This window comes from Perca flavescens, chromosome 3 (genome assembly GCF_004354835.1).
Source record: "Perca flavescens isolate YP-PL-M2 chromosome 3, PFLA_1.0, whole genome shotgun sequence".
Lineage (NCBI taxonomy): Eukaryota > Metazoa > Chordata > Actinopteri > Perciformes > Percidae > Perca > Perca flavescens.
In genome coordinates this window covers 13,651,060-13,663,493 of record NC_041333.1, presented here as the reverse complement: position 1 = coordinate 13,663,493, position 12,434 = coordinate 13,651,060, and the positions used below count along the sequence as shown (strand labels likewise).

The 12,434-nt window shown below is 38.6% G+C and overlaps 2 protein-coding genes across 2 annotated transcripts; both read left to right on the top strand.

The window, feature by feature from the left end:
- The first annotated feature begins 377 nt into the window (after positions 1 to 377).
- On the top strand, positions 378 to 4,241 carry LOC114552483 (extracellular calcium-sensing receptor-like). Its single transcript, XM_028573318.1, is given in 7 exon segments — positions 378 to 502; positions 682 to 979; positions 1,098 to 1,420; positions 1,422 to 1,890; positions 2,024 to 2,251; positions 2,450 to 2,573; positions 3,328 to 4,241. Coding segments are annotated over 7 exon segments (2,445 nt in total). The 5' UTR covers positions 378 to 413.
- A 3,520-nt stretch (positions 4,242 to 7,761) lies between these two features.
- On the top strand, positions 7,762 to 11,583 carry LOC114552414 (extracellular calcium-sensing receptor-like). The gene is made up of 6 exons (XM_028573177.1): positions 7,762 to 7,865; positions 8,045 to 8,342; positions 8,470 to 9,264; positions 9,372 to 9,599; positions 9,794 to 9,917; positions 10,670 to 11,583. Exons 1-6 carry the CDS (start codon positions 7,777 to 7,779, stop codon positions 11,581 to 11,583), a joined length of 2,448 nt encoding a protein of 815 aa, XP_028428978.1. The 5' UTR covers positions 7,762 to 7,776.
- Positions 11,584 to 12,434: the final 851 nt, after the last annotated feature.

Here is a 12,434-nt window from a genome sequence, read left to right as displayed (position 1 = left end):
TTTACATATGGGGGTTCCCATGTACCGTCTTCCCCTGCCACCCTCCCAAGATCTCTCGCTACCCCTTTGCCCCCCCATGTAAAATTTTCTAGATCCGCCACTGCTGGACACCTCCTTCATCCCACCCCACCTTGTAATTATACGTAGATAAAACATCAATGTTCTATTATTGTTTCCCTTGCTGCTTCAAAATGTACAAATACCAGTGCATGTTTTGGATTTACATTACGGTACATGTGATGCCACCCAGTGGTTTAGCTCTAGACAGTATGCCATCCACACAGAGATGGCCAGAGCAGGGTTGTGCACTCCTACAGCTGTTGCTGGTGGCAACTTTCTCTCAGGCTGAGGAGCCAGTGTGCAGGCAGAGAGGGGATCCTGAGAACCCCCAGATATCTAAGAATGGGGACTTTATGTTGGGGGTAATCTTCTCTTTCCACACCAGCTGGAACAACAGACAGCACACCTACACGCAAAAACCATTGCCGCTGGAATGCACCAGGTATATTATATCATATTAATTTAGATTTAAAATGTATTAATGATGAAGTCAATTTTTTTAAATAAGAATTAATATTCCTTAAAAATCCTTGTTTTAGTATCAACAAATAGTTTAATTTACTATGCTATTGTTTCTCTTTCATGTGCAAATTCCAACGATTTATAACTGTCTGCATCAAGTTTGAATTTCAGAGAATTCCAGTTTGCCCAGGCTATGCTCTTTGCCATAGAGGAGATTAATAACAGCACAGAAATACTGCCTGGTATCTCTCTGGGCTATAAGATATATGATGCTTGTGGCTCCATTGCCAGAAGTGTGAGGGTTGCACTGGCCTTGGCTAATGGTAATGAGGTGTTATCTGCACTCACCGAGGCACCATGTACCAGACCTGCACAAGTGCAGGCCATTATGGGAGAAAGCTCTTCCTCTCCTTGCATTGCTATAGCTACTGTAATCGGACCCTTTCATATCCCAATGGTGGGTAAGATTGGAATTGGAATCAATTATTTCAGCTGTTCATGGCAAAATAAAGGTTTTAAAATCATTTAATATTTTGCATCTTTATCTTAGGGTATTTTTTCTTTTTTCCTTTTAGATCAGCCACTTTGCTACTTGTGCTTGTCTCAGTGATAAAACCAAGTACCCATCCTTTCTCAGAACAATACCCAGTGATTACTACCAGAGCAGAGCTCTGGCCCAGTTGGTGTGGCACTTTGGTTGGACCTGGGTTGGAGCTATTAGATCAAATGATGATTATGGTAATTATGGAATGGCCATATTTACAGAAACTGCCCAGCATCTGGGCATCTGTCTGGAGTACTCTGTATCTTTCTTTAGAACAGATCCACCAGACAAAATGCAAAAGAGCATTGACATTTTCAAGGCTTCCACTTCCAAGGTGATTGTCGCTTTCCTCTCCAGTGGATATGGATGTGCTAATTCAAGAGTTGTCCAACCACAACCTGACTGGGTACCAGTGGGTAGGCAGTGAGGGCTGGATCTTTGACTCCCAAATTGCAGCCATGGATAGGCATCACATTCTTGATGGTGCCGTAGGCCTGTCCATCCCCAAAGCACATGTCAATGGCATGAGAGACTTCATGTCGGATGTGAAGCTGCTTAATTCATCTAGTAATGAAATGTTTCCAGAGTTTTGGGAGACATTATTTAACTGTAAATTCAAACAGTCAAAATCTTCAGCAGGGAATCAGAGAGAATGTACTGGCCATGAAGATCTGACTGGAGTGCAAAAAAGCTTCACTGATATGTCCCTCATGCCTATCTTTAACAATGTCTATAAAGGAGTGTATGCTGTGGCCCACGCACTTCATAATATTCTCAGCTGTAACAAAACCTGTAACAACCAGGTGCAGCTAGATCCATTTACGGTGAGTTTAAAACCAAATACTTAAATTATAGTTTTAACAGTATGTCACATTAACAAGGAGAATTGTTTGAATTTAATGAAACACTACAACATGTTGGTCAGATAATGATACATATGGATGCATATCTTTTTAGATTTTACAGCACATAAAAAATATTAAGTTCACAACAAAGGAAGGAGATGAGGTTTACTTTAATGAGAATGGAGACCCAGCAGCAAAGTATGAAATTATAAACTGGCAGCCAACAGAACATGGCATTGTGGACTTTGTCACAGTTGGTCTTTATGATACATCTTTATCTGCAAACAAACAGCTGAATCTGCAAAATAAGTCTTTAATTTGGGCACAGAACTCACAACAGGTAAGCTAAAATGGTATTACTGTAACGGTTGACTACAGTCTATTTGACATGTTATAATTTATAATTTTGTTTGATTTTGTTATTGTATCATAATGTTTAGTTTTCATGTATTAAAAACTAAAAGAACAGCTTTGATAGACAAAACCTTGTAAAGGTGAATGCCCATGCATTCTTTTAATGGTTTTTTTTTTCATGCAGGTGCCTTTGTCAGTTTGCAGTGAGAAATGTCTCCCAGGAACTCGCAAGGTTCTCCAGAAAGGAAAGCCTGTCTGCTGCTATGACTGTTCAAGATGTGCAGAGGGAGAAATGAGTAACGTTACAGGTACAGAAAAGAAACATCTTAAAATGTACATGTTCACATTGTTTTTAAGAAATTGTCCTGTAATGTGATTTTAAAAGCATTGAGGGAGTTCTTGCAGAGTTGATATACGTAGTACATATGTAGTCTTAAAAGCAAACACAAAATCTATATAATTTCATCATGAATTAATGCTTCTAAAATCAGACAAATGATGCAATGATGACTGATACATAGAATAATAAAGAAAATTATAATTTAAGGCTCAGATCACTAAAAATAACAAAAAGGCCTAAAGTATGTGCTCACCTTCTCCCAAAGGTGTCTAAAAATGCAGGTAGTTTTGATCTCAACTTCTGAAGGTTTGACATCTCTCTCTCTCTCTCTCTCTCTCTCTCTCTCTCTCTCTCTCTCTCTCTCTCTCTCTCTCTCAAACTGCAATAAATCCATTGAGAGTGAATGAAATTGTAGTTGTGCAACAGCACAAAAAAAATACCATTTGAAAAATGCAGCATGAAACCTTTTAAGAAATATATATAATGCTTATTAAAATAAAAGAAAACAAACAAAAATATTTGAATAAAACCTATTCATACTATATGTTGTACTATAAGATCCAAATGATTCATGATGATACCACGTAGCTATGATATGGTTATCCATTTATTATCTGGTATTGTCAGTCTTCGTATGCATAGAAAAGATGTAAGATTGATACAACACAAAATACAAATGGTACTGAGCAAGTCTAATAACAGCTTTAATATGATTTTTTCAGATTCTACTACATGTGTACGATGCCACCCTGAGTTCTGGTCAAATGAGAGAAGAGATGCTTGTGTGAAGAAGGAGGCAGAGTTTCTATCATATGAAGAGATTATGGGAGCGCTGCTCACTGCAGCATCCTTATTTGGAACATGCATCACTGCTGTTGTGGCATTCATTTTCTTCAGATACAGGAAAACTCCTATTGTCAGGGCCAACAACTCTGAGCTCAGCTTCCTGCTGCTCTTCTCCTTGACTCTGTGTTTTCTGTGTTCTCTGACCTTCATAGGCCGTCCCTCTGAGTGGTCCTGCATGCTGCGACACACGGCATTCGGCATCACCTTTGTCCTCTGTATCTCTTGTGTTCTGGGGAAAACTATAGTGGTGTTAATGGCCTTCAGGGCCACACTTCCAGGTAGTAATGTCATGAAATGGTTTGGGCCTACACAGCAGAAACTCACTGTTCTGGGTTTTACTCTTCTACAAGTTATCATATGTATCCTCTGGTTAACAATTTCTCCTCCTTTTCCATTTAAGAATTTTAAGGAATTCAAGGACAAAATCATTTTAGAGTGTGCTCTGGGCTCAGCTGTAGGTTTTTGGGCTGTACTTGGGTACATAGGACTTCTGGCCATGTTATGTTTTATTCTTGCTTTTCTGGCTCGAAAACTGCCTGATAACTTTAATGAAGCCAAATTTATCACCTTTAGCATGTTGATATTCTGTGCCGTATGGATCACTTTTATCCCAGCATATGTCAGTTCTCCTGGGAAGTTCAGCGTTGCTGTGGAGATATTTGCTATTCTAGCCTCAAGTTTTGGACTGCTCATTTGTATATTTATTCCAAAATGTTATATTATCTTACTGAAACCTGAGAAAAATACAAAAAATAATATAATGGGGAAGGCAGCACCAAAGTCATTCTGAAAACTTGAAATAATGTTGTGGAAAATGCCATTAAATTTTTACTTACGGTAATCATTTGGTAACCACTCCAGACTGTCAGGTAGACATCTATCTTCTTGTATCGTAGCTACTAATTTTCCCACTGTATATCATGTTGTTTGTGAAGTGGCATATTATTAATGTAAAACACAATCATATATATATATATATATATATATATATATATATATATATATATATATATACACATCCCAGTCTCACGGCAGTTCGTGAAATGGTTAGGTTATTTAATCTATTGATTTGTGTACATGGGCACGTGTATCCCCTATTCTAGTCAGACAGTTTTTTTAAACTAATGTATTTCAATTGGAAGCTCCACACCTACAACGTGTGACAATATTATAGGCCTATGTAGTCTATATTTTCTTTCGGCTCCGCGTAGTAGTTATTACTATGTCACTTCCAGAGTATCCCGCGGATTGGGTAGGCTTATGCGTTACTAAGGTGCACAACTTATTGGAAAAAAGACTGAGCAACTTGTCCCAAGGTTTGTGTTGACAAAATCAATCATTAAATATGTACAGTACATTGAAGAGACACTGGCGTTATAGAGCCGCTGATCGCTGTCCGATTCTCTGAAATGAATGACCGCATTGCATTGTAGCATATGAGCTTTGACTGCGCCCCGCTCAGCAAAGTGTTTCTCTTACAGCATACATACTGTATTATTTCAACAGTAATAAGACCAAAATAATATAATTAAAATAAAGAAATGAACAATGATAACATCTCGTGAATAAATGTGGATTTATGTAGTGTTATAGTTTTAAATATATCAATAAACAACAAAGCAATCCAGCTTCACTGGTAATAAGACAGAAATAATATTAAAAGAAATAAATATAAACCACGATAAGATCTTTTGAATAAATGTTGATAAAACAGCAGTCATGGGGCTTAAAATGGCAATAGTAGCGAAGCCATACAGTTTCTCTGCTGCCGCCCAACTGGCAGAAAAAAATCAGGCTGTGAACACAAAATAAGCTTCCCATTGAAATACATTAGTTTACAAAATGTGCTGACCGTCCCAAAAAATGGGATAAACCTGTCCATGTACACAAATCAATAGATAAAATTACATGACCATTTCAAGAACTGTGGTAAGACCGGGTTGGCTTGGCTGGTCCAGGGAGCATTGTGAAGAGCAGGACAATCAGCGCCAATTATAACTGTATTTCCATTTGTTGCAATAAATGGTTAAATCTATGACGAGGGTGTTCCTGTCTGAATTATATATATATATATATATATATATATATATTTGGATTAGGTCCCAATAAAAGTAATAACATTACCCAACACCTTCTCATGAACAGTTTGTACAATATCAGACAAACATTTATGCGCATGATATGTATGATATCTTACTCCACTCCCCCGCTTTAAAGCGCAGCGTTTTGTGACCCACCCGTCCACCCCGACCTCCTCCTTGCAACTAGCAACCCGGGCTGAAAGCTGGAGATCAGCTAACTGAGGTGCAGATGAGGCCGGAATGGTGGTTTCAGGAGAAAAAAACTGCAAAAAAAACTGCCCTCTGAAAAATGCCACAAATTTACTGTTTCCAGAAGCAGTCAGTGCATTTACATGCAGTTTAAAAAAACAATTATATTCGGGTTAATGCAATACCCCGATTTCTCAAACGCCATGTAAACACCTTACCCCGGTTAAAATCGGAGTTCTAATAACCTGGTTTACAGAGGTAGAGAACTCCTTCAGTAAGTGGATTATTGCTCCATGTATACACCATAACCGGACTATGATCGGTTTAAGCGTCTGCGCATGCTTCAACTGCCCCTCCCCACTCCGCTGGGGTTGATTTCTGAACTGGAAATAATCCGTCAGCGCTGTGAGCCATAGTCATTGCTATGATACCATACAACAAAACAGCGATGCCCGAATTAGCTGGCAATCGGTTGCATGAAGCCTTTGGTCCATCTGTTTTACTACTCGCTGAGGGAGAAGCAGACATCAGGAGATAGCTAAACAGATTGTCCATCTCCGGGGCTGTCAACGTTGTGTCTCGGCAAAAATGTGGAGGGACCAAGCAGCTCCTGCTGCGGCCGCTGGCTAACGTTAATATTGGCTAGTTAGCTAACGAAGTTACCTTGCTAATTCCACCTGACACTGATTAACGGTACTTATAGTTTGCCGAAAAAGTTGTCAGTTGTCTGGTGAGAACACTGCGTTCCTACACTGTGACAAGATTGTGTTAATGAAACATTAAGTTGTTAAATTTTAGTAATTGAGAGGCCGATGGGTGTAATATTGACATAGGTCAACTGGCAGAAAAAGCCAGTCGTGCGTTGGCAGATCGCTACCTACTGTACCGGAGGTAGAGTTACTCCGTCATTCTTACCATTGTATACAGGGAAAACTGGCATAACCCAGTTACTGCTGTGTGTGTAAACACACTGAGTGAGGGAAGTTAAAAAGCCTTGGCCTTCATTTAGGAAAAGTTCCTTGGTAATTCCAAACTCATGCCAAGAAAATGGCAGGCAGAGTTAGTGACAACTAACCATGTTTGGCCAGATTGTCCTGTCAAGCAACAAGGGAAGGAGCCAAATGCTATAGCCCAGGCAGATATAAAGACTTCAGTGATTTCTTGACAAAATTCAGATAAAAAAGCGTACTGGCACGGGTAGCAAGCCCAAATAGAAGGAAATGAGACTACATGAATGAACAGGAATGGGGCTGGCAAGAGGTACACACAGGTGTGTTGATGGTATGGTTGATTCAATTAAAATAAAATTGGAATTCAGTTCTGTAATTTTGGTGGAGATAAGGTTCAAGATTAAAATTCTTTTTTCTTATGATTATTTGTTTGGCCATTTTAGGTCTTTATTTGACGGGACAGCTTAATAAAGGAAAGGGTAAAGCTTAAGAAAGGAAAGGGAAGAATAACAGGGAATGACGTGCAGCAAAGGGCTGCAGGTTGGAATCAAACACGCAGCCGCTGCGGTGAGGACTGAGCCTTTGTACATGGGATGACTCCCAACCAGGTGAGTTAAACCAGGCACCCCCAAGATTTGATTTTTAATAGCTTTGTTTTAATAAGCAGGGACATGGACAGAATTAGAGAGGAAAAAAAATAATAAAGAAACATACAAGGACCAACAGAGCCCATGACAGGCTGGAGGAAGCTTTCATACCTGCTATGTTTGCCTAAACCCAAAACCCTTTTGTTATCTGGGCACCTCCTTCATCTCACCCCACCTTGTAATTCTACGTAGATGAGACATCACAGTTCTATTACTGTTTCCCATGCTGCTTCAAAATGTACAAATACCAGTGCAAGTTTGGGATTTACATTACGGTACATGTGATGCCACCCAGTGGTTTATTTCTAGACAGTATGCTGTCCACACAGAGATGGCCAGAGCAGGGTTGGGCACTCTTACAGCTGTTGCTGGTGGCATCTTTCTCTCAGGCTGAGGAGCCAGTGTGCAGGCAGAGAGGGGATCCTGAGAACCCCCAGCTATCTAAGAATGGGGACATTATGTTGGGGGGAATTTTCTCTTTCCACACCAGCTGGAAAGCCAGACATGACACCTACAGGCAAAAACCCCTGCCACTGGAATGCACCAGGTAAATTATACCGTATGAACCTATTCAGATAAAATATTAAACAGGAATTAAAACTTTTAAAATAAGAATTAAGATTCCTTAAAAATCCGTGTTTTGGCTATTAATGAATACTTTCATTTCCTATGCAATTGTTTCTTTTTCATGGGCAAATTCAACTATTTATAACTGTCTGCATCAAGTTTGAATTTCAGAGAATTCCAGTTTGCCCAGGCTATGCTCTTTGCCATAGAGGAGATTAATAGCAGCACAGAAATACTGCCTGGTATCTCTCTGGGCTATAAGATCTATGATTTATGTGGCTCCACTGCCAGAAGTGTGAGGTATGCACTGGCCTTGACTAATGGTAATGAGGTGTTATCTGCACTCAACGAGGCACCATGTACCAGACCTGCACAAGTGCAGGCCATTATGGGAGATACCTCCTCCTCTCCTTGCATGGCTATATCTACTGTAATCGGACCCTTTCATATCCCAATGGTGGGTAAGATTGTAATTGAAAGTGATTCTTCCAGCTGGTCATAGCAAAATATTTTTTTAAATGTTTACTTAAAGTTTCATATTTTGAATCTTTATCTTGGGATGATTTTCCTTTTTTTCCTTTTAGATCAGCCACTTTGCTACTTGTGCTTGTCTCAGTGATAAAACCAAGTACCCATCCTTTCTCAGAACAATACCCAGTGATTACTACCAGAGCAGAGCTCTGGCCCAGTTGGTGTTGCACTTTGGTTGGACTTGGGTTGGAGCTATTAGATCAAATGATGATTATGGTAACAATGGCATGGCCACTTTCACAGAAACTGCCCAGCATCTGGGCATCTGTCTGGAGTACTCTGCATCTTTTTTTAGAACAGATCCACCAGACAAAATACAAAAGATCATTGACATTTTCAAGGCTTCCACTTCCAAGGTGATTGTTGCTTTCCTCAACCACATGGATATGGATGTGCTAATTCAAGAGTTGTCCAACCACAACCTGACTGGGTACCAGTGGATAGGCAGTGAGGGCTGGATCTCTGATTCTCAAATTGCAGCCATGGATAGGCATCACATTCTAGATGGTGCCGTAGGCCTGTCCATCCCCAAAGCACATGTCAGTGGCATGAGAGAGTTCATTTTGGATGTGAAGCCACTCAATTCATCTAGTAATGTAATGTTTCCAGAGTTTTGGGAGACGTTATTTAGCTGTAAGTTCAAACACTCAAAATCTTCAGCAGGGAATCAGAGAGAATGTACTGGCCATGAAGATCTGACTGGAGTGCAAAACAGCTTCACTGATATGTCACTCATGCCTATCTTTTACAATGTCTATAAAGGAGTGTATGCTGTGGCCCACGCACTTCATAATATTCTCAGCTGTAACAAAACCTGTAACAACAAGGTGCAGCTAGATCCATTTACGGTGAGTTGAAAAACAAATACTTAAATTATAGTTTTAACCGAATGTTACATTAACAATGAGAATTGTTTTAAATAAAAAAACATACATATGGATGCATATATTCTTAGATTTTACAGCATATAAAAAAGATTAAGTTCATAACAAAGGAAGGAGATGAGGTGGACTTTAATGAGAATGGAGACCCAGCAGCAAAGTATGAAATTATAAACTGGCAGCCAACAGAACATGGCATTGTGGACTTTGTCACAGTTGGTCTTTATGATGCATCTCTACCTGCAAACAAACAGCTGAATCTGCAAAATAAGTCTTTAATTTGGGCACAGAACTCACAACAGGTAAGCTACAATGGTATTACTGTAACTGTTGACTAAAGTCTATTTGAAATGTTATAATTGTATAATTCTGTTTGTTTGTTTTTGTTATTGTATTATAATGTTTATTTTTCAAGCAAAAAGAACAGCTTTGATAGACAAAACCTTGTAAAGGTGAATGTCCATACATTCTTTCATGGTTTGTTTTTTTCATGCAGGTGCCTTTGTCAGTTTGCAGTGAGAAATGTCTCCCAGGAACTCGCAAGGTTCTCCAGAAAGGAAAGCCTGTCTGCTGCTATGACTGTTCAAGATGTGCAGAGGGAGAAATGAGTAACGTTACAGGTACAGACAAGAAACATCTTTAAATGTACATATTCACATTGTTTTTAAGAAATTGTCCTTTAATGTGATTTTAAAAGCATTAAGGGAGTTCCTGCAGGGCTGATATACGTAGTACATTTGTAGTCTTAAAAGCAAACACAAAAGCTATATAGTTTCATCATGAATGAATTCGTCTAAAATCAGAGAAATTATGCAATGATGACTGATACACTGAATGAAAAAGAAAATGTAATTTAAGGGTCAGATCACTAAAAATAATAAAAACGACTAAAGTATGTGCTCTCCTTTTCCCAAAGGTGTCTAAAACTGCAGGTAGTTTTGATTTCAACTTCTGAAGGTTTGACATCTCTCTCTCTCTCTCTCTCTCTCTCTCTCTCTCTCTCTGTCTAAAATGGCAATTAATCCATTGAGAGTGAATGAAATTGTAGTTGTGCAACAGCACAAAAATATGACATTTGAAAAATACTGCATGATATATATATATATATATATATATATATATATATATATATATAAAAAAAAAATAAAATAAAAATTATAATTGTTTTTTTAAATAAAACCTATTCATACTATATGTTGTACTATAAGATCCAAATAATTCATGATGATACCATGTAGCTATGATATGGTTATCCATTTATTATCTGGTATTGTCAGTCTTCGTGTGCATAGAAAAGATGTAAGATTGATACAACACAAAATACAAATGGTACTGAGCAAGTCTAATAACAGCTTTAATATATTTTTTTCAGATTCTATCAACTGTGTGCGATGCCACCCTGAGTTCTGGTCAAATGAGAGAAGAGATGCTTGTGTGAAGAAGGAGGCAGAGTTTCTATCATATGAAGAGATTATGGGAGCGCTGCTCACTGCAGCATCCTTATTTGGAACATGCATCACTGCTGTTGTGGCATTCATTTTCTTCAGATACAGGAAAACTCCTATTGTCAGGGCCAACAACTCTGAGCTCAGCTTCCTGCTGCTCTTCTCCTTGACTCTGTGTTTCCTGTGTTCTCTGACCTTCATAGGCCGGCCCTCTGAGTGGTCCTGCATGCTGCGACACACGGCATTCGGCATCACCTTTGTCCTCTGTATCTCTTGTGTTCTGGGGAAAACTATAGTGGTGTTAATGGCCTTCAAGGCCACACTTCCAGGTAGTAATGTCATGAAATGGTTTGGGCCTACACAGCAGAAACTCAGTGTTCTGGGTTTCACTCTAATACAAGTTATCATATGTATCCTCTGGTTAACAATTTCTCCTCCTTTTCCATTTAAGAATTTTAAGGAATTCAAGGACAAAATCATTTTAGAGTGTGCTCTGGGCTCAGCTGTAGGTTTTTGGGCTGTACTTGGGTACATAGGACTTCTGGCCATGTTATGTTTCATTCTTGCTTTTCTGGCTCGAAAACTGCCTGATAATTTTAATGAAGCCAAATTCATCACCTTTAGCATGCTGATATTCTGTGCCGTATGGATCACTTTTATCCCAGCGTATGTCAGTTCTCCTGGTAAGTTCAGCGTTGCTGTGGAGATATTTGCTATTCTGGCTTCTAGTTTTGGACTGCTCTTTTGTATATTTATTCCAAAATGTTATATTATCTTACTGAAACCTGAGAAAAATACAAAAAATAATATAATGGGGAAGGCAGCACCAAAGTCATTCTGAAAACTTGAAATAATTTTGTGGAAAATGTCATTAAGTTTTTATTTAATCATTTGGTAACCACTCCAGACTGTCATGTAGACATCTATCTTCTTGTTTCGTAGCTACTAATTTTCCCACTGTATATCATGTTGTTTGTGAAGTGGCATATTATTAATGTAAAATACAATCATATCAAACTCTCTGAAATGAATGACCGCATTGCATTGTGGCATATGGGCTTTGACTGCGCCCCACTCAGCAAAGTGTTTGTCTTACAGCATACATACTGTTTTATTTCAACAGTAATAAGACCAAAATAATATAATTAAAATAAAGACATGAACCATGATAACATCTCGTGAATAAATGTGGATTTATGTAGTGTTATAGTTTTAAATATATCAATAAACAACAAAGTAATCCATCTTCACTGGTAATAAGACAGAAATAATATTAAAAGAAATAAACATAAACCATGATAAGATCTTGTGAATAAATGTTGATAAAACAGCAGTTGTGGGGCTTAAAATGGCAATAGTAGCAAAGCCATACAGCTTCTCTGCTGCTGCCCGACTGGCAGAAAGAATCGGGCTGTGAACACAAAAGAAGCTTCCCATTGAAATACATTAGTTTAAAAAATTTGCTAACCGTCACTGAAAATGGGATAAACCTATCCATGTACATGAGTCAATAGATACATTTACGTGACCATTTCAAGAACTCTGGTAAGACTGGGTTTGCTTGGCTGGTCCAGGGAGCATTGTCAAGAGCAGAGTAATCAGCGCCAATTATAACTGTATTTCCATTTGTTGCAATAAATGGTTAAATCTATGACGAGGGTGTTCCTATCTGAATTATGTATATATATATAT